General features: G+C 35.1%; 1 protein-coding gene across 1 annotated transcript; it reads left to right on the top strand.

Moving 5' to 3' along the window:
* The first annotated feature begins 16,402 nt into the window (after positions 1-16,402).
* On the top strand, positions 16,403-23,318 carry LOC122586382. The gene is made up of 5 exons (XM_043758374.1): positions 16,403-16,620; positions 21,505-21,609; positions 21,824-21,910; positions 22,799-22,957; positions 23,086-23,318. The coding sequence occupies exons 1-5, from the start codon at positions 16,462-16,464 to the stop codon at positions 23,182-23,184; spliced, it is 609 nt and encodes a 202-aa protein (XP_043614309.1). The 5' UTR covers positions 16,403-16,461; the 3' UTR covers positions 23,185-23,318.
* Positions 23,319-23,546: the final 228 nt, after the last annotated feature.

Genomic DNA, 23,546 nt, shown 5'->3' with positions numbered 1-23,546 from the left:
TAACATTGTTTACAACCAAACTTCTTCTTACTACCCGCTTTTCTCCTTTGCCTTTTCTTCTTTTTCTCAACTTTAGTGATCTTAGGTACTAATGACTTAGCTACCCATTAAGACTCACTAATCAAGCTCTTTCCACCTGTGGGATTGACACTAAGAAGATTAGAACGAGAATTTTGAAGAACTTTTATCTTTTTAGTCTCTTTTGAGGGTGCGGAAACTTCTTGTTTCTTAGGTTTATCATGAGAAAACCAGCCATATCTATCCCTATATCTAGTTGCACCATTTGTAGCATCCCTAGTTAGCAAAACTGAGCTAGACCTAGACACTTTAGAAATTGAACTAGAATGAGAGCTAGACAAAGAAACATTTGAATAGATTTCCAGAAGTTTCACTTTGTTGTATTTGATTTTGGGAATGGTCTCAACTTGTTTGGTTTTAACATGCTTTTCCGGGGTAGGACACTTTCTTTTTAACTTATTGATTCTTGGTTTGATGACAGTCTTTGATTCAGTCTTGACGAGTTTGGAAACAACCCGTTTCTTTGAATAATATGAAGTTGGAGCTTTGGAAAACGATTTTGTAGATTCCTCTTTTGATTCAACTTTGATTTTGGTAGATTCAATCTTTTTCTCAGTTTCAGAATCAAAAACATATTCTCCCTCCATGAATTTATCAAAATCATTTTTGGTGAATGGTGAAACCGGAGAGATTTTTGAAAAATCAGGAATCTTGTTTTCCAACTTCACACTATGGGTAATCTCAGGAATGAAATCAACTTGAACTGACACTTCTTTGGTTTCACAAGAAATTAAAGTAGAAGTATCAACACCTATACTAGCACTAAGCTTAGGATGAACAACTAACTCTTCAGGAGACTCACAAGTGAAAAACCTAAAGTAGTACAATATCAAAACTAAACTATGCGCAAGTTCATCATAAGATAAATCAGATTGCACATAATCATCAGCTATAACAGTAGTAGCATTTTGATATGAACACTCAAGAGAATCAGTCAAGGTTTGGGTGGAGGAAACAGTAATGAAACACAAGTAGTCTGAGTGGAATGGTCTACTAGAGCACTTAGGTCAGTTTGAGTAGAAGCATCCATACAAACTTTCTTAGTATCCACAACAACTAATTTATCCTCCGAATTCAAACTTTGAGACTTAAGTTTTTCAATTTCATTTTGTTGAGATTTCACCGTTTGTTGCAAACCTTCTATTTGTTTTTCCAAAATGGTAGATGGAACATACATTTTAGTAGGTTTAGGTGAATTACCAACTGACTCTTGGTTTTGAAAATTTGATGCTATTTCTTCCAATTTGAAAATTTAAGATTCTTTCGAGTTATTTGAAGCATTAATAACATCATAGTTAACCAAAAAATCATTTTGTGGTAATTTCTCAACTTCATTAGTCTCAAAATCGTCATCCAATGGACGAATAAACTGTTGTACCATACCAAGGCGAAGAAATCTTTCATCATACAAGGGTTCGATTTGTTCTTTGGCTTTTTGTACTGGAGAGATATTCTCAAATCCCAACCCATGAAGAAGTTCCGATCTGTCAATCTTGGACTTGTTGAAATAGGCGGTAAAATCCAAAAGAGGGTTTTGTTCGACTTTATATAACTTCTCTTGATAGAAAAGTATATTGTTTTTAAATTCCTCTATTTGGTTTTGAAGAGTTTCAATCTCAACGCCTTTCGAAAAACAAGTATGATTTAAATCAGAATACTTTCGTTCAAGTTCAATATTGTTAGGTTTGGATTCTAAAAGTTTCTTGTTAAGAATATCAACATCCATTTGTCTTGCATTGGCCCGAAGCCACTCATTGGTCTTTTGAATTTCAAGATCTTGATTGGCTTTTTCAAGATCATGAATGGTCTTTTCAAGTTTATAACACTTATGCAATAACTTAGAATCAGGAGATGCATTCAACTCACACTCTTTAACCAACATTTGATCTTTGTAGGTTTGAAAATCTTGTTTAATAGTATCATAATCAAAAAGTAATTTCGAATGTTCTTCAAAGAGTTTTGAAAATTTACTTTTAGAAAATGAAATACTATTTTTCAACTTCTTATTTTTGTTGGCTAAAGATGTAATATGAGTTGTCAAGTTAGATAAAGCTAAATCAAACGACTCTCTATCTTTAACTAAAGAAAAAGTAGAGTGTAGATTTACCTCATCATCCGGGTACTCTTCATCAGTGCTTTCAGCTTCAAATGCTTTGTTCTTGGCCAACCTTGCCATGAAGCACACATTTGCAGAGAGATCTTCATCTTCATCATCTGATAGCAAAAGCCACTTGTCATCTTCAGCCAGTAACGCATGACCAACTTCCACTTGCTTTGCTAAAAGCATCTTCTGCTTGTAGTACTCATAGTTTCTCTTGCGGGGTTGCTTGCAATCAATTGCAAAATGACCAGGAATACCACAGTTGTAGCACTTTTTATAAGAAACTTTCCCCTTCTCAACAACTTGTTTGTCATAACCTTCAACTTTCTTTTCCACATGCTTGGATCCACTTGATTCACCTTGACCATTATTCTTTGAATGATAATGTTCCTTCTTGGGAAATGCACTTTTGGAAGAAGTGCGGAGATTGTTGTTAGTTGGCCTCGCTTTGTAGTACTTTTTCTTGAAGTGCTTGGTAACTGCGGCAAGAGCTTGATATAATTCGTCAGAAACACCATCTCTTGGAGCCAACATATCATCTCCCTCTTCATCAGACGAAGAAACAACTACCATTTGCCTTTTAAGAGCTTCAGAAACCTTCTTTTCCACAATTAATGCCAAAGGATCAGAAGATACAACTTCTGGCATTTTGTTCGATGACGCTTTGTTTAGTACTTGATGTTCATTGAGTTTGAAAGATTCATGAAGATTATGGATGGAGAACTTGGCCAGATTTTCATGTTGCTTAATCTGAGTTCCATAATCTTCCCACTCAAGACCAAGAGCTTTGATGAATTTGATGTTTAACTCAATCTCTGATTTCTTGACATTGTTCTTCCTAAGTTCATTTATGACATTGCAGAATCTACAGTAGACAGCCTCTAGAGATTCATTTGGCAATTTGCTGAAGTTGTCAAACTTAGTCAACACATTTGTCAATCTAATTGTTGAAGTTAGGTCAGATCCTTCCATTTGTCTTGCCACCTCATCCCATATCTCCTTGGCTGTATCATAAGAATCAACAGAACCATAGATTTCATCTGGCAGTGCTTTGTATAAGCATGATCTAGCTCTGTTATCTGCAGCTGTTCGATCTTTTTGTTCAGCATTCAAAAGATCAAGAGTGAGTATTGCACCAGTGGTGGGATGGCGATGAACTGCAAGTCCATTAAGAATGGAATCTTTAAGAAGGTGACCATTTGGTTGATATTCCACATAATCCATGAATTTTTTCTTCCATAGTCCATAAGAACCACGGTAGAGAACGGGAGGTCTTGTGTCAGAACCTAATGCCAAAGCTTCACGAGAAGCCATTTGAAAGAGATTTGATTTGGAACTTGAATTAGAATGAAAGTTGAAATTTTCAGAAGCTGAAACGATCTTGAGAAGATCGTTTTAGGATATGATCGTCTTCGAAGAGATCGTCCTAGTTGAATGAATTTAAGAACGACTTGGAAAAGATCGTTTTAGGATTAAGAAGAGTAAGACGATTTAGAGAAGATTGTCTTGAATCAACTTTGATGAAATTTGGCTAAGTATGAAATGAAACTGAAATTGAGGAATGATTTTGTGATTTGGAAATGGAAATTGAAAAAGAAATTAAAGTATAAAGAACTTTGAAAATGAAACGATCTAAAAGGAGATCGTCTTGGAATTTTGATCAAGGGAATGAAATGGTGTTGATAACATCGTTTTAGAAGACTTGGAAATTTTTCTAAGTGTTTTTGAGAATTTTTGGACAGAGATTTTGTTTTGAATTGGAAGGAATTAGATTTGACCAAAACCAATCAATAATGATCAGTTACCCAGGAAGTGTGTGATTCCCAATCACAACAACTTGGTCAAGATAACAAACAGCAAACACTGAGACGATCTTGGTCAAGATCGTTTTAGTGTCAGGTAACTGAGACGATCTTGGCAAGATCGTCTTAGTTTCTCCCAACTCTTTTTCAAAGTTTAAATACTTTGAATTTTGACCAAACCAATCCAAAATGGATCAGTTAGCCACAAACAACACTTTTCAACAACCACACTTGCTAGAACGATCTTGTGAGGATCGTCCTACAAGCCACAACACAAAATGTATCAAATATGGAAAAACAACCACTGAGACGATCTTAAGGAGATCGTCCTAGTGAAGATCGTTTTGAGGTCTTCTTCTCCAATAGAACACAAAGTAAAAACTCCATTGATGAATTTTCAAGCTTCAATAACTTTCAATTTATAGAGTGTTAGAATGTGAAATCACTTGCAAAACGTTTGTAATTACGTCCGCAACAAATCCTAATACACAATTCAGCTTATAACACAACAGAATCAAAACCCAATTTTTAGCGCCAAAACTAAAAATTTCAATCTAGAGATTTAGATTGAATTGGAACTTGAAACTTAACAGGATTATGTTTAAAACTATCAGGAATCTAATGGTGAACAAAAATTGATGATTTTATGTGTTTTTTTTGGTGAAAAACGATGAAACAGTGACGGTATGAAAAACGGTTTTTGAAATGAAATTGAATGAAAATTGAGATCAAAATCAGTTATGGATCGATATCAAAGTGATTTTTTTCTCTAATACCACATGTAATAACACGATTTCTGCTATTGATTCGATCTCAACAATGGCGGTTCAAGTGTGTGTGTTCTTGGTGTGTTTAGTGTGTGTGATTTTTCTAGAGAGAGAGAGAAAGAGACGATCTGTATATGTTGTATGTGTAAAAATGGATAAAAGGCTTATGATTTCTAAGGAGTTGAGGGTATTTATAGTCTAAATCTACAATTTAGTTAATTGACACCCCTAGTCCCTCATCCTTAGAAATCATTTCACCATGTCTTAACAACAATAACATCCACTAACTTAAATTATAATTTATCACTATTTTTCGATTTCTAACAACATCCAATCATGGTGCTAACAGATAGGCCATTAAAGCAGGTACTCACTAGGCTGGAGGTATCCGGAAGACTGGCAAAATGGGCTGTAGAGTTGGGGGAGCATGAAATCGAATTCCAACCAAGAAACGTTGTTAAGGGACAGATACTTGCAGATTTCTTGGCGGAAACACCCTCCAAAGAGCCAAAGGCTAAAAGGAAGATTAGGTTTGAAGAAGAAAGAACAAAAGAGTCTGGAGCAGAAACACGGAAGTTATTCACTGATGGGGCCTCCAGCGCGGATGCTTCCGGAGCTGGTCTAATACTTACAAACCTGGAAGGGCAAGAATTTACTTATGCTTTACATTTCAAATTCAAAGCCTCAAACAACGTAGCAGAATACGAGGCCCTGCTTGCAGGTCTCCGAATTGCAAAAAAGATGAAAGTAGAGCACATTCATGTTGGGTCTTTTGGGTTTTATCAAAGTCATATTATCCTTATAACATGAAAAAAACGCAGCGGAAAAAGTGAACCTTTCATTATGTTATATATAGTTAAAACCAAATTTTAACTTATAAAAGAAAAACCCAAACAATAAGGATCCATGTATATGAATGTCATACAATCAAAATAACAACCATAGGGTGTTTAGAAGACTACCTTCTTCCAGGCTTATGAGAAGGTTGATATGAAGAAGATGATTTTCTTAAATAGGCCAAGTCTTCAACATAGAAGTACCTCAAGTTTGCATACCCCAAGCCTCCAACAAATACCCAAATATGCTAGGATTTAGACTTGAAAAACCCTTCTCTTCTTTCTTTGTTTGTGCCGAAAATCAAGAGAGAAAAAGAGAGAGTTTTTGCACTTGAGAGTTGAGAGAACACTATAGCAAGTGCATGTATTAAGTGTGTGTTTCCAATGTAGCTAGTGGGTTATATAAAACAAGCAAATGTATGTGTGTTTTGGGTGAGAGGGGGCCGGCCCCAATGTGAGACCACATGGGTCTCACCAACTCAAAACTCACATGCATTTTCCTTTTATACAATATATATAAATGTATTATAACATGTTATATACCTTATGTAACATAATATGTATTATACACAACACACATAAGTGTTTATTTTGCCAAATAAACACATTCACATATTTCTCAAAATAAATTATCCATATAATTTACTTATATTTCTTAAGTGTATTTATTTAGAAACCCATTTTCTAAATGCTTCAAGTATTGATATTTATTTAAAGATCATATCATATAAATAAATATCATAAGTGTTTGTCTAACTTGTTATTGGGTATGACCTGACTTGGATCATCACATACTAGCCACGTCAATTTAATATGTGTCTTGGGCATACGAAATTCCAACAATCTCCCACTTGCACAAGATTCATAGAATATTGACGCAAGTAGCAAATACCGCCTAACAACGGTTTGCTACCCCTAATACGTGTGACGTAGTGCCATTCAATAACATCATCCCCTTCAAGTCTCTACTTGAAATGATTTAGGTGAATCGATCATTTATCCTTTTGTCGCAGATGTCATGTTAAATCCTAGAGACATAGAGTGATCATTCTCTATTGATTTAACTTTGTAACAGGCCTTAGACATCTAACTCTCAACGAATAAGAGGCACAAATCCCATTTTGACTACATATGTCTTTCACAATCACCTTATATCATACCTGAGCTTAGCCTTATGTACTGCCATGTTTCAGAACAGCGAAGAACCAAGTCAAAGTGTAATATTCAGTGAATATCAAGACCCAATATGTATCTCAGGTCTGAGGATACAATGATATTCGCCTTTTAAATCAAGATTACTTATGATCAATCACAAAGATTCAATGTAGTAATGCTTGAGTGCAGGTCAGTCCAATATTTGTATCCCACAAATATCTATGAACCTTGGCAGCAACACATTGCTCTATATTCAAAACCTTTTGAACATCTACCAATCCAAGTTCATAACAGTCTTACATTCATATTTGTTCCCACAAATATGATCGACTACGGACATTTAGAATAACTAATTTATTCATGGATTTAAACATGCAAAAAATGGAACATAACACAACTTAAATGCATAATACCAATATTCATATAAAGTGTTAACAAATACAAATGTTCCGATATCCAAATACATAAAATAGATCAAATCCAATCACTAGAATATCGAAGTCCCATGGCACAAGTATGACTTTCATGCTTAGGCCTTCAAGGAGCTTCGTGAGTGGGTCCGCAATATTTTGATCGGTGTGAACTTTGCGAATACATATCTTTCCTTTTTCAACTTCATCCCTTATATAGTTGAATCTCCGCTCAATGTGTCTAGTCTTTTGATGCGCACGAGGTTCTTTGATTTGAGCAATTGCGCCCTCGTTATCACAAAGAATTTCTAGGGGTTCTTGAATGGAAGGAACAACCCCTAGATCGGCAATGAATTTCTTCAACCATGCAGCCTCTTGTGCTGCCAAAGAAGCGGCGATGTATTCCGACTCTGTAGTGGACAATGCAACCACATCTTGCTTCGAGCTTTTCCAAGAAACAGCTCCTCCATTTAGAATGAAGATGTACCCCGATTGTGATCGAAAATCATCTCGATCAGTTTGGAAACTCGCATCCGTGTAACCCTTTACAACGAGCTCCTCCTCACCAGATCCATATATTAAGAACATATCTTTAGTATTTCTAAGATATTTCAATATATTCTTGACAGCCATCCAATGACTATCTCCTAGATTTTGCTGGTATCTACTTGTCATGCTCAAAGCGCATGACACGTCCGGTCTCGTGCATATCATAGCATACATGATGGATCCTATAGCAGATGCATATGGGATTCCACTCATTTTCTCTTGCTCAACTTTTGAGCTAGGAGATTGAGAAGTGTTCAATATAGTTCCTCTTTGAATAGGTACTAAACCTTTCTTAGAGTTTTCCATCTTGAACCTTTTCAAGATTTTATCTATGTATGCACTTTGATTCAAACCTATTAAGTGCCTTGATCTATCCCTATAGATCATTATTCCCAAAATATAGGCGGCTTCACCAAGATCCTTAATGGAAAAGCAACTTCCAAGCCAGGCTTTTACACCTTCCAAGGTTGGAATATCATTTCCAAATAGAAGAATGTCATCGACATATAATACTAGAAAAGTAATGGTGCTCCCACTAGCCTTCTTATACACACAAGCTTCATCAGCGTTTTTGATGAAGCCAAATTTCTTGACTTCTTCATCAAAACGACGATTCCAGCTTCTTGATGCTTGTTTCAATCCATAGATTGATTTCTTTAACTTGCATACTTTATTAGGATGTTTAGGATCGACAAAACCTACACGCTGATCCATATAGACATCTTCCTCAAGATATCCATTTAGAAAAGCGGTTTTGACATCCATTTGCCATATCTCATAGTCATAATGAGCGGCTATGGCAAATAATATCCTAATAGACTTTAGCATTGCCACGGGCGAAAAAGTTTCATCATAGTCGACCCCTCGAGTTTGAGTGAAACCTTTTGCTACAAGTCTAGCTTTATAAGTAAGCAAGTTTCCATGCATATCGTGTTTCAATTTGAACACCCATTTACTTCCAACTACTTTGGAATTAGGAGGTTCATCAACCAATTCCCAAACTTGGTTATAATACATGGATTGCATCTCAGCGTTCATGGCTTCTAACCATTTGTCCGAATCCGATTTGGACATTGCATCATGGTAGGTGGTAGGTTCATCAGAAAACATCATATAACATTCATCCATAAGAAATCCATATCTTTCAGGTGGATAAGAAACTCTACCAGATCTACGAACGTTTTGTGTGTCTTGATCAATTCCTTGATCATCTTCAACATACTTTTGTTGAAAGCTAGTGTCACCCAAGTGTGTATCTGTCAGTGGTTCTTGATCTTCTTCAAGTTCCACTGTTCTAGAACTAGTTCCTTCCATAAGGAATTTAGTCTCCAAGAACTCAGCCTTTCGAGCAACAAATACATTTTGCTCATTTGGATCGTAGAAATAATATCCCAAATCATCTTTAGGATATCCTACAAAGATACATTTAGTGGATCGGGGTTCTAATTTGCTTGACGCATCATGTCTTACATAAGCCTCACAACCCCATACTTTTAAGTATGACAAAGATGGAACTCTTCCATGCCATATTTCAAAAGGTGTTTTCTCCACTTTCTTGGTTGGAGCCATATTTAAAATTCGGGCAGCAGAGATTATGGCATAACCCCAAAATGACAGAGGTAGTGAGCTTTTGCTCATCATAGAACGAACCATATCTAATAGGGTTCGATTCCTCCTTTCAGACACACCATTATGTTGTGGTGTTCCAGGTGGAGTTAGTTGTGAGATCATCCCACAACTTCTAAGATGATCTTGAAAGGCATCACTTAGGTATTCACCTCCTCTATCAGAACGAAGAATTTTTATTGTCTTGCTGAGTTGGTTTTCTACTTCATTCTTGAAAATTTTGAACATTTCAAAAGCTTCACTCTTGTGTTTTAATAAGTACACATAACCGTAACGACTATAGTCATCGGTGAATGTAATGAAGTATCTTTCACCATTCCTAGTCATTGGCTTAAAAGGACCACACACATCCGAATGTATGATACCTAATAAATTTTTTGCCCTTTCATTAGTGCCATTGAAAGGTGCCTTAGTCATCTTGCCTTGTAAACAAGATTCACATACATCAAATGAATCATTTGATTTTGTTTTCAAAAGACCATTCTTTTGAAGTGTTAGTATGCGATTCTTATTTATATGGCCAAGACGACAATGCCAAATATAGGTTTCACTTAAATCTAATTTAAGTTTCTTGGTGGTAGCTTGGTACATTGAGTTATCATATGTTGTGTTTTCATGAACCAATTCATAAATACCATTTATAGGCATGGCTTTAAAATAAAATACATCATTCATAGAAATATGGATATCATTGTTAACAAATTTAAAATCATATCCAACATGTCTTAAACGGGAAACTGAAATAATGCTCCTAGTCAAACTGGGTGCATACAAAACATTGTTCAATACAATTTCCAAACCACTTGGAAGTTTCAAAAGATAGTCTCCTTGGGCTTCAACTTGTACTTTCGCACCATTGCCCATTAAGAGACTAATGTCCCCCTTCTTGATGTTCCTTTTTCTTATGAACCCCTGTAACATATTACAAATATGAGTTCCACATCCGGTATCCAATACCCATATGTAAGAAAAAACAGTATTAAGCTCAATATATATCATAAATATTGTACCTGAGGTTTGCCCTGCATCCCTCTTAGCTTTCAACTCTTTGAGATAGGTTGGACAATTACGTTTTCAATGTCCTACCTCCCCACACTCAAAGCATGGGTCATTGACAGCAACCTTTTGCTTCTTCGGTTTTGGAGTATCCATTTTTGCCTTTCCCGTTCCTCTGTTGTTCCTTTTGTTGTTTCCCTTTCCTTTAGCAACATTTGCCTTTGGTCCGGGGTTGGCCCTTTTCTTTCCGCCTTCATTGATCATGTGAACGGGTTGAACCTTTCCTCCCATGCTAGCCTCGGCCGTTTTGAGCATCCCATGGAGCTCGGAAACGGTTTTGTCCCATCCATTCATGTTATAATTTAACACGAAGGTCTCAAATCTCTTAGATAAGGAGTTGAGGATCAAATCCGTAGCCAACTCGGTTGAAACGGGACAATTTAGCCTTTCGAGGCGATCAATGTAGCTTTTCATTTTAAGAACATAAGTTGAGACGGGTTGAGAATCATCCATGTGACATGCATGAAGCGCTCGAACCGTTTCGAAGCGTTCAACCCTTGCCTTTTGTTGGAACATTTCCTTGAGTTGGGTAATCATGTCGTATGCCCCATGGTGCTCGAACTCCTTTTGGAGTTCGGGAGTCATACTCGCCAACATTATGCAACTAACTTGCACGGAGTCATCGACATATTTAACCCAATCATTGTAGGCATCAACATTTGTTTCTTCGGGCTCATCGGGAATAGGATCGTCTAGTATATAGGATTTCTTTTCATGCTTGAGAACAATTCTCAAGTTACGAAACCAATCCACAAAGTTGTTTTGGTTAAGACGTTCCTTTTCAAGGATGGATCTTAGTGAAAAATTATGGACGTTTGGGTTGGGGTTGATTGGATTGTTAGCGGCCATCTACAAGATTAACAAAGTCTTTATTAGTATTTTCGATATCAAATATAAATTTTAATTGTTAATACCCTTTTATGTCTTATGGACAATTAATAATTAAAATCTAGAATCCAACGTTATATTTAAATGATGGTTGGGTGACCTTTATCCCATTATTTAAATTAACAAGGTAGTCAACGTTTGACAATTGTAACATTTTACAATTTCTAGTGGTATGGGATCGGTTTTAACATCTTATGTTAAGTCGGCATGTTTAATCCCATCAACGCCTTTGGTTACCATGCTTCGGTGACCCTATTCACATGGCTTCCAAATCAAGTTGTCTCACTTATACACACATGTAAATTTATCTATACAAATGGTTAGGTGACCTTTATCCCATAAGTATAATGAATTTACCTTAACTTATAAGTTTCCTCAAGGTAGTTAGGTGACCTTTATCCTACAAAGAGTTCCCAAATAATTAAGTGTTGTATAAAGGATGGCGTTTTAACTTGTTTTTAAAGGGTCGTTTGAGTTTTTATATTCTAGTTAAAACTTTGTATCATGATGAAAATTTTGAAATCCATATTTCAAAGTTCTTTTATAAAATCCATTTTTATAATTGTAACCATTAACTTTTAATAAAACTCATTTTATTTTACCAAGTTAATGTCAATTTTAAAACCAATTTTTAAACTTTTATGTATGTCATTTAGTTTGTAGTTTTGAACATCCACATGACAATATTATCAAACAACCACACAAACATGACAAACATAATAATAAGTGCACAACATTAGCCAACTAATTTGACCACACTTGTTAGCCGAAACAAGTGTGTCAAAAGGTCTCAACCTAAGGGACAAAGTGACACAAAATTTGTGTCAATGAACTCCCACTTGATCTTGCATCCAAATGCTTCAAGTAATCCTTTTGTGATGTGATTTGAAAGTCTTTCTTCACTCTTCCTTTTGGCCTCCAAAACAGCCCCTAAACTCTTTAAAGCCTTCTTGGAGATTACATTTACAAGGAAAAATGCAACTAGTCTACTTATTACATTCCAAATGAAATAAATAAAATTACATAACCAAATGAATGAAGAAAATCCTATTTAACTATTACAACCATTGAATAATTAAATAAAATACAAAGACATCCACACATCACAAACAATCACAAGGTCTTTTGGCTAAGTTGTGACACTATAATACACAAAAAAAATCAACTTTTGATGCATGCATCCATATAACCGGCTCTAGATGCCATTGTTGGGTCTTTTGGGTTTTATCAAAGTCATATTATCCTTATAACATGAAAAAAACACAGCGGAAAAAGTGAACCTTTCATTATGTTATATATAGTTAAAACCAAATTTTAACTTATAAAAGAAAAACCCAAACAATAAGGATCCATGTATATGAATGTCATATAATCAAAATAACAACCATAGGGTGTTTAGAAGACTACCTTCTTCCAAGCTTATGAGAAGGTTGATATGAAGAAGATGATGTTCTTAAATAGGCCAAGTCTTCAACATAGAAGTACCTTAAGTTTGCATACCCCAAGCCTCCAACAAACACCCAAATATGCTAGGATTTAGACTTGAAAAACCCTTCTCTTCTTTCTTTGTTTGTGCCGAAAATCAAGAGAGAAAAAGAGAGAGTTTTTGCACTTGAGAGTTGAGAGAACACTATAGCAAGTGCATGTATTAAGTATGTGTTTCCAATGTAGCTAGTGGGTTATATAAAACAAGCAAATGTATGAGTGTTTTGGGTGAGAGGGGGCCGGCCCCAATGTGAGACCACATGGGTCTCACCAACTCAAAACTCACATGCATTTTCCTTTTATACAATATATATAAATGTATTATAACATGTTATATACCTTATGTAACATATTATGTATTATACACAACATGCATAAGTGTTTATTTTGCCAAATAAACACATTCACATATTTCTCAAAATAAATTATCCATATAATTTACTTATATTTCTCAAGTGCATTTATTTAGAAACTCATTTTCTAAATGCTTCAAGTATTGATATTTATTTAAAGATCATATCATATAAATAAATATCATAAGTGTTTGACTAACTTGTTATTAGGTATGACCTGACTTGGATCATCCCATACTAGCCACGTCAATTTAATATGTGTCTTGGGCATACGAAATTCCAACAATTCATGCATTTGTAGATTCGCAAATTGTGGCCTTCCAAGTAGATAGAACATATGAAGCAAAGGAGCCCATAATGAAGAAGTAGTTAGAAAAGGTAAGAGATGTGAGGCAACAGTTCAAGTCTTTTCGAATACAAAACATTAGCAAGAATAAGAACAAAATAGCTGATGCCCTGAGCTAGCGTCTACCTCATTTGCACACCTTACTAAGCAAGTCTTAATTGACATGCTTGAGAAGAGTTCCATCGAAAAAGAGATAGTAGCTGCCCCGATTGAAGAAGAAGGTGAGACTTGGATGACTCCGATAGTGGCATACTAGCAGAAGGAACACTCCCAGCAGATAGAGACCAGGCAAGAAAAGTGAGAATCAAAACCCCTCAGTATACGCTAAAAGATGGAATGTTGTACCGGAAGTCATATCTAGGGCCCCTTCTCAAATGCGTAGGCCCGAGGCAAGCAAGAGAAGTCATAAGAGAAATACATCATGGAGCCTGTAGGCTACACTCCGGACCAAGAAAAGTGATATAAAAAATCACAACTCTAGGCTACTACTGGCCCTCGATGCATAAAGATGTAGCGGAAGAAATTCAAAGCTGTGACTCATGCCAAATACACGCTCCAGTACCCAAAGCCCCCAAGAGTGAAATGATTCATGTCACTTCAGCGTGGCCATTCTTAAAGTAGGGTATCGATATTGTTGGCCCTTTCCCAAAGGCCCCTCGATATTCTTGGAAGGAGTTCATGAGACTTCAAGGTATCAATTTAGCCATGTCATCTACATACCATCCTCAGACTGATGGTCAAACTAAGGTACTTAATAGGTGCTTATAGATTTATTTGAGAAGCATGTGTTTGGATGCAACATTAACTTGGGTTAAATGGATACCACTGGCTCAATGGTGGTATAATTCAACTTGACATTCTGCCATCAGAATGATTCCATATGAGGCATTATTTGGCATCAAACATAATGTACACATTCCTTATATACCTGGTAATACTGAAGCTCAAGTTATAGAAGAATTGCATAGGGATAGAGAAAGGAATGATTCAGCAATTAAAGGGAAATTTTGAAAGGGTCAGAAATAGAATGACACAAATGGTGAATGCTCACAAGACTGATAGAGAATTTAATGAAGGTGACTGGGTCTATGTCAAATTACATCATTTTCACCAGAAGTCACTCAAGCAACATTATAACAGGGTGATGGAAGCTAAATACTTTGGTCCATTTCAAATAATAAAGAGGATTGGGAAGGTAGCTTACACATTAGCTTTACCCAGTGATGCTCAAATCCATCCAACATTCCGTGTTTCACTTTTGAAGAAAGCTCAAGGTCCAACACCAACCCCCTTTGCTATTCCAACAATTCAGGGGTCTACTCTTCAACCAAGGTCGATTATAGATAGGAGAATGGTCAAACAAAATAACAATGCTGTTGTTAAGGTTTTGGTCCATTGGGAAGGACTTCCACTTTCTGAAGCTTCTTGGGAATTTGCAGAAGATATCCAGTCAAGGTTTCCTTCTTTTCAATTTTGAGGACAAAATTCCTTGAAAGGAGAGGGTATTGTTACAATATTATGGGTTTAGGGGTCAATTGTTATATTTTGAATAGTTCAGGGTCTGGTTTGTAATATTTTCGAATGTCAGTTAGGGAATGACGGTTATATCATTTGCCTATAAAATGTAATTTCCTTTACAATAATTGAAGAAAATACACAATTTCAATCAATTCTCTTTTTTTAATAATTTATAGTAACAACTTTCTTTTATCCTTTTTTTAGTGGATAGAAAGGGGCCCATGGTATTATTATAGTTTTCCTTTTATCTTAGTTTTATTAATTTATCTTTCTGTATTGTGTATGTATGTATATACATATCATGTGTTTTCTGTAATGTGATGATACTAGGATTGAGGAAAGAGATGATGTATAAATGGTGGGGGCACTAAAGTCATTTACATATTGTATTAGTACTTTTCAGAGCAATTGTCAATAAATTTATGGGCTTTCTTGTCATTTGACGCTTCTTTGTTTTTTCTTTTTTTTCATTTGAAGTTTACATAAGCACAACAAACAAAAGTAAAATATGATCAAAGTTACCACCGAAGAATAAATATCTTTTCGTTTTCTTAAATATGAAGTTTAAGTTTCCAATGTTTTTTTTTATAATTAAATAAATAAAAGAGTATTAAAAACATAATTTATGTAATTTATAAAGCTAGATAATAATAATAAAAAAATACTGTTTGCTGTACTGCGTACATAAAGGCGTAAAACTAATCGAAATCATGAATTATGATGTGGCGGTGAGTTGGATAGTTCTGCATTATTTTACCATACCTGAAGCTCTAAATTTATATGAGACTACTCACATCAGTGAACCAACTCAATCCAATCTCTAATTAAAAACTAATTTCTCTCTCCTCAATCTATACAATCCAATCTAACTTAAAATTTTACTCACATCCACAACCCAACTTAAACCATTTTTAATTATATTATAATTCATAATTATTTTTACCACATTGAAAATAATTACTTTACTTTAGATAAATGACTACTTTTTATAATTTTCGTATAAATATAAAAATAACAATTAAAAAAAATACAAATATAGTAAATTGTTAAAAAATATATAATTTTTAGATAGCTTCATTTTTAATAAAATTTATGTCAAAATGTTCATAAAAATAAAATAAATAATATCATGTTTTTATATTTATGTAAAAAGTTATGATATAAAAGATATTAAGAAAAAACTCATAAGGTTTATAAGAACATGTTTACAAAGGCTTTCGTCCTTTTGTGAGCAATCTCATATTAAAAGAAAAGCCAGATCGTGAAGGAATTTAAGAATTATGTACTTTTAATAATATAAAATTGAACAATCTTTGTAAATGTTCACTGAGGTGGATGGTCTGATATTTTTTTATTTCTGGAACGGGTGTGTAGGACCCAAAAAAGATATAAAAATCCCATAGTTTGACAAAGACACGACGCACTGAATGAATGGAAGTAAATAAAATCTTCTTTAACGGTTCTATCCATTTGCTTTGCCGCAAAAATACAATGGCAAGTATGGTATCTACTATGTACACGCCAACCTCTTCCGCTGTGTTGTTCTCTTCAAATTCATCAAAATGTTCAAATCGTCTTCTTACGCTTCAATCACCTCTTTATTTAGTTACAACTAGAAATAGAAAAACCTTTCGACATATGCAGCAACAGGTCTCTTCTTTCTTTTGCTGCCCTTTTACTTATTTATTTTATCTTGTATGCTTTGAAGATTGGAGTCTTTCTTTTATTTACATATATATATTAATTCAAAAATCAGTTTGAAGTATCTGAACAATTGGTATGTTTCTGAACATGTTTTTAGGGTCCTATCAACATGTGGTACACATAGTTCTGAAATTTATGTATATACATGAGTACCGCCTAGCTAGTATTACAATCTTGAGGATCTATTTTCTTAGGGGGTGTTTGGTTTGCGAAATTCTTAGGAATTAGAATTTGAATCCCACCAACCATTTCCTATGTTTGGTTGAGCAAAGAGATGGAATTAGAATTAAGAATTTCCCATCAAGTTCTTTAAATCATGAATGTATAATTCGTTCAATATGTGGAAGGAAAGTTTATAATTCTTTGGGAATTCACACATTATGACCAAAAGCCCCTCCGCCGCATATAAACCCCTGTAACATATATTTCATCTCCCCTCTATTCACCATAGTTGCTCTCATTAAAAGCTTCATACAAAAAAGCTATATCTCTCTTTGTTTATATCTCCATAAATCTATTTCCTTTTGGGAACTATCTCTGTTGGAGCACAACCACCAACCATCACCATGGCAGCAACTGCCGGCGACTAAAACCAGCCCTTGACCACCACCATTCATCGATTACTGTTTCACCAACCACCACCAACAACAACCCGATCCAGTACTAGCTGAAGTAGTTGTAACATATTTTTCTTTTCTTTTCTTTATTTAAAGGCATGGTCTTTTTTTTTTTTTTTAAATACAAAATTAAGATGTGTTTGAAAGATAAATAGGGATTGTTGTATTGTAGGTTAGCTCATGTGTATGAGAGCGTGTGATGTACAGAAAGAGATGTGAGACTAGAGTGAAAGAGACAACTTTTTGGGTAGACTGCTAATGAAATCAGTGCTCAAGTTTCTAGTGGGAGGGCGTGCATCCTAGATGTTGCAAGTATATCATAAACTTTATAAATCGACAAAAACAAATACATAATTAATAAACAAATTAAAGTAGGCATACCTGGCTATGTCTTGCAGAAACACTTCTTTAATAATTAATAAAGTAAGTATACTTTAGATGCACGCTCAGTGTTTGAGACTGTTTTCAGATTCTGAATTCTTGATGCAAATCTTGAGTGCATCGATAACAGAATGTCTATCAAACACATTTTCCTTCTCATATATCTCCCAAGTTATACACATTTCATACATGTGTGACTGTAGGTTGGCTGGGGTAACCTTTTTTGCTTGATCATAAGCCCTCATGGCTCGTTTAGCTCGCTCAAAATTGTTCCTTAGATTAGTATCTTCCAATAAGTTAACCTTGTGAACAAAGGTGATGAAGAACAAGTAAACACAGCATCTCAACCGCATGCTCAACTATCCCTCTAGCCCTTTCATGTTCGAATTTCCCATATTTTATTTGAAAAAATTTGAGAGATAAATAATCCAAATGTTTTTTCACATATTAAAGATCTTCACACCTCTTTCATAGACCTTTAAGGTATCCTTGAAGTGCTTACTGCATTCGACCACACGCAAAAAGTTTAGTTGTTTACACATCTAGTAGTAGAAAGGTAACAACAGAGAAGAGAAGCTTAAACATTAAAGAACTTATAGATTGAACCAGTTACATTGACTTCTACACTTCTAAAAGCATTGCATAGCTAATATTAATATGTGAGTGGAAATCCAAAGACCCAATCTCCTTTCAAACATGATAAAAGTCGATACCACAGTGTCTAAACTGTCTTCCGAGTCCATATGAAATGCCTAAAGTCTTGTAGATTTCAGCAACTCAGCTGCAACCTGAGTGGGAGATCAAAGAAAGACAACCAGAATCCAAAAAAATAAAAAAAAAAATGACCCTCTGTAAGTTGTAATCACAGAGCATCTGACATTCTTGATAATCTAGATGACAATGATAGTTCTTGTAAGGCTATATATTTTGATCTGAGACCCATTTGACCGTTTTGAGATAGAAGACAGCCTAAATCATCCACTCTCAATATAAGTAAATGGGTCAAATTTGAAAGCTTGAGATGGTTTTGGCCCAGTGAAGAAGTAGGCCTACACCAAGTTGGGAGGTTACTCTAGCGTTTTTTGACCCAATGGAGCTTTGCCTGTTGGAGGACATGCCTTTGAGAGGATATTTGGAGGAATAGGATTAGTGTAGAGGAATAGGGTAGGTAAGCCCCCCTTTTATGGGTTTTAGGGTTAGGTTTTTTGCAAGCTGCTAGCCAAAGCTACTTTGGAATATAGGTTGATTATGCCTCCTACTTTAATATCTACTTATATGTATGTATGCCTTGCATGATACCATCCTTATTTTGCTGCTTTGTTTTATACATGTTATGTTTACTATGCGTTTATGCTGTTGTTTAATAAGTCCAAATGGGCTCTTATATGGTATGTGCTCTGTCATTTCTAATATATTATGAATGTAACCATGTGATACGTTGCCGACAGTTATGATTACTTTACACTCATCTGTTCTTTACCCGTTTGGCCGGAGGTCCTTCTGGCAGTCTCTGTACCTTTGGGTATAGGCAAGACTATCTACATCCCACCTTCCCCATACCCCGCTTATGCAGGGAGTGGGTACTGTTGTTGTTGGTCAAATTTGCAAGCTACAGATTAGCCTGCCACTGCCACGTGACAGGGATAAGCGTGCCAGCTATCAAATGCCCAAAAACAGATATTGACTACATCCATTAAAGATGTTTTACATTGATTATTACTGAAAATTGATTTGATGGTGAACCATGTAGGCTTATTTCTATACTTTAGAGGTCACCCTGAACCAAGTACAAAACTACCGCTTTTAACCCAGTTTGCATAGGCTCGTGCACAGATATAAGATTGACATCTTGTCTGTATGGGGGGAATCCTTTATTTTCAATCAAGACGCCTCAACTGGATAAGTTCACTTATTTCACAATTCTAGTAAGTTGTAGATAATAGCAGGAAGCTAAAATTGAAGTGTAAGGACATCCTTTTGGCCATGTAGTCTACTACAAGTGTCTAATATCTGGATCAAAACACCACATGAATTCTTCAGAAACATAGTTTAACATTATTTCACATCAAGAGATGGTTCAGCTGTACTGCTGTAGCTTGTCTTGATAGTTCTTATTCATCCACCATTTCCTCCTATTGGATAATGTTAAGAATGATATACAATTGTGTACGTGATTGGACATAGTATTTAGTTGAAAACACAATGTGCATACATAGGCTATCATTTACTGCACCATTTTACTGGAATGAAGATAGGTAATTTATAATACGAATCAAAATTTAGATTAGATTAAATGAGGCACTTGTTATAGTAAAAACAGTACATATTAATAAATATCTGAAATAAAATGTGAAATAAGAACTTTCAAGACATAACCCTTAATCTTAAACGCCGTCACATCAAGTTTCTCTCTCCAGCCGATGTTAAAAATAGTTTTGTAATATAATTATTTAACAACTTAGCGGCCGTCAAAGGTTTGTTTTGGAACCAATTGTGAGTTCGAGATAATTATTTAAGAACTTAGTGGCCGTCAAAGCTGGATTAATTTAATTGCCAATTGAAGAAGATAAAGAAGTAAACAACTAGTTAGTTCAACTTATACCCACTAAATTAGTTTATGTATTTATACTAGTTTGTATTTATGTAACCGTAAATAAATAAATAACTAAATGGTATGGATTTAATCTGCTAAGAGCATTTGTAATGGAGTCACCGTGGACAAAGTGGAAGGGAACGACCCCGACGACCTGGGGGCATCCCATTACAATGTTGGTGTCGTTGCCGCGTGGAGTTCCCGACCTCTTCTGTTCAACGCTGAAAATTGTTGGGGACATCGTTGAGTCCTTTCATTATATTTCACTATATATATACATACATATTGGTTTTTAACGGCTACAAGCAAGAAGTATATATATGTGTAACTACTGATGGCATTTTCAATGAAGAAATATTTTTGATGATGATGAAGAAGATTAAAGTAGAATTTGAAAGATAGAGATGGAAGAAATCGTAAATAATAGACTAATAGGTTAGTTAGAATGGCTATACAAGTATTACGTACCTTGGCTCCTCCAATAACTCCAGCCCACCATCAGCTCGTTATGTAAGTGTTAAAAATGGATAGTGTTGGTGGATTTTTGTATTTGATGATGATGCAATGTAGAAGGTTGTAGAAAGAGTTTGCATAATGATTATAGATGTCCATTTTTTACCCCTGATTTTAATAGATTTCATATTTACTTAAATTTTATACATTTTTGGTAAGAAAATGATACGAGTATTTTACATTACAAAAATCGGTTGGTGTATACGTTTATAGCTACAGAAATTAAATTAAATAAAGTTTTTATTTACATGTTTAATTTTAGTTTTTACTTTAATTTAGTGTGTTATATTTAATATAAAAATATGGTGTGGTGTAGTTGTTACGGATGTGGTGTGGTTGTTGTGTGGTTTTCATGCGGTGCTGAAGTGGTGATGATGTGTCACACCACCTTGGTGTGGTGGTGTGACCATTACATATGCTCTAAACATGAATTAACCAGTATGAAGTCAATACATAAGCAGTTAGGAAAAGTTTTGGGGGGACCTGTTGATAGATGGAGTCTGTAAAAACTCTCTTTAATTGGTGTATATCAAATAATTAGGTTTGAGCTTCTTCTTTTGATAAAATTTGAACTAAATTGGGGAGGATGGGGTGTAAATATCGATCCGATGACGGCTTGGTTCGATGAAACAAGATTTCTTTTAGCTTTTGACCCACCAAAATCAATTTGCCACCTCATTAAACATAAAAATTAAGAGGTTCTAATTCCAAAGTGAACTTGTGCAGGTAGCAAAAAAATCTGAAACAGAGCCAGAATCACTTGAAGACCCGAAACTTTCTGTGAATAAGATCATTGTTGACCAAGAAAATGAAGATGTAAAAAGCACAAAGGTGAGTGATAGAAAGATAGGTTTCAGATTCACTTACATGCCGAGGGTGATGCTAGCTGCCACACTATAAAACACACTTGAAAATCTTCATACTTTACTAGTTTAACTTTCCCTCTCTATTACTCATTAGAACTGTTACATATTTGAAGAACACGAAAGCTGTTATCTTTACCTTTATCAAAGTTTCTGATCTCATATTGGCTTTATATCTGCAGGTACCATTTGGGTATAGTCGAAAAGATGTTATATTTATTGGACTTGGGGTTACCTTTATTGGCATTGGTCTAAAAAGTGGATTAGAGGTATCTTCACCTTTCTCTCTTCATTTACTTTCCTGTATGAGTTCTATGCAATCTCTTTACTCTGGGATTTAGCTCAATGTTGATATGGAAAAACAAAATCAGACGGATATGTTGTTTACTTTCTTATGTAATTTATTAGAGGTGGCAATTCCATCCCATTCTCATAAGAACGGTTAGGTTATGTTCTGATTTGATATCCAACAAAGGGGTAAAACTTTTGGCTAAATAATGGAATGTCATATATTTTATAGAACTGTTGCTTAGTCAAACATTGCGATTATATTATAACTGCTTGTGAAAATGTGTTTCAGCACGTTCCCGGATCGATTAACACGAGATCTAACAATCATAGATGTGCGGAATCCATCTATGATCGTCTTTAGGGTTAATTAATTATTATCATGATAAACACACACGAAGATAATAAGAACAGGAGATAAACACAAAAATACTATCATTAATCATATGATTACAAGATGAATCCGTATGAACAACATCTACAATGATTACGGATTACAATCATTGAGACCAATCGTGATAGTTTGGGCGGTATCTCGAGGTATAGATCTCTACCTCGAGAACCTAGTGAATGACTCTATGTTGCAACTAAATCATCAACCTAAATTCGTGACCTAAGACTTATATTTATAGGTTGTACAAACAGACTGGGCTGTCAAATTCGTACAAACGGGCTGGGCCTTACTAACTTAATAGTTCTTACGAACTTAATCTTCGTAAGACATATATGTACGAAGTTAATAGTTCTTACGAACTTAAACTTCGTAAGCATAATTGTACGAATTTCTCAGCCTTTTAGAATTATTGCATCGGACAACAAATTGTGCACTTTATGTGCTCTAACACTGCTCATGGTGACGTTGTCTACAGTACCTTGGAGTTGATCCTCTGCAGGCTGGAAATGTTGTCCAGTTGGTGTTGGTATTGGGCCTTACAATAGGGTGGATTTCGACATACATTTTTCGTGTTTCAAACAAGGAAATGACGTATGCACAACAATTACGCGACTATGAAATGAAAGTTATGGAGGTGAGTTCTTAATGACATTTTCATAATTTTTGGTCTCTGTATTACATTTTGCATGATTTTTGACCCAGATTTCTTTTTAGCTAGTATTTTTTTTTATTTTAACTTCAATAGATAATGTTTTACTGCAGAAACGGTTAGAGGGTCTGAGTGAAGCCGAACTAGAAGCATTACTTGAACAAGTCGAGGAAGAAAAACGCTTGGCAAGCAGTGGTAATACTGATAGCTAAACCTTCTTTAGTTTATCATTTGATTTGATTGACACAGTGTTTGTAAATGATGATTACACAACGCAGCAGTGTAAGGATGAAGACAGAAGGCTGTAAAATTTTCAACAGTTATCCAATGTATATGTTATATATCATCCTACGACTATCTTGATGCATGAAAGAATTTCCCATCATTGAAACTTTATGCTATAGTTACGCACCTTTTGCTACTCTATACATATTTGCTCATTTAGATATCACAACTTCTGATGATACACTTATGAGTTACGATATGAAGTTGCTGCTATGTCTCTAGCATCGAAAGCATGTAGGTTTGGACACAAATTACTTTTTTTTTTTTTTTATAGTATTCGACTTTTTGT

Source organism: Erigeron canadensis, chromosome 2 (assembly GCF_010389155.1).
Source record: "Erigeron canadensis isolate Cc75 chromosome 2, C_canadensis_v1, whole genome shotgun sequence".
NCBI lineage: Eukaryota > Viridiplantae > Streptophyta > Magnoliopsida > Asterales > Asteraceae > Erigeron > Erigeron canadensis.
Note: the sequence above shows the minus strand (reverse complement) of the source record. Positions and strands in the feature narration are given on the sequence as shown.

What these genes read in the sequence shown, in the direction of transcription:
- LOC122586382 (XM_043758374.1), top strand. Translation starts at nt 16,462, where the DNA reads ATGGCAAGTATGGTATCTACTATGTACACGCCAACCTCTTCCGCTGTG. An exon ending in TTCGACATATGCAGCAACAG is followed by an intron (nt 16,621 to 21,504) that starts GTCTCTTCTTTC and finishes GAACTTGTGCAG; the next exon opens with GTAGCAAAAAAATCTGAAAC. An exon ending in AAGATGTAAAAAGCACAAAG is followed by an intron (nt 21,610 to 21,823) that starts GTGAGTGATAGA and finishes TTATATCTGCAG; the next exon opens with GTACCATTTGGGTATAGTCG.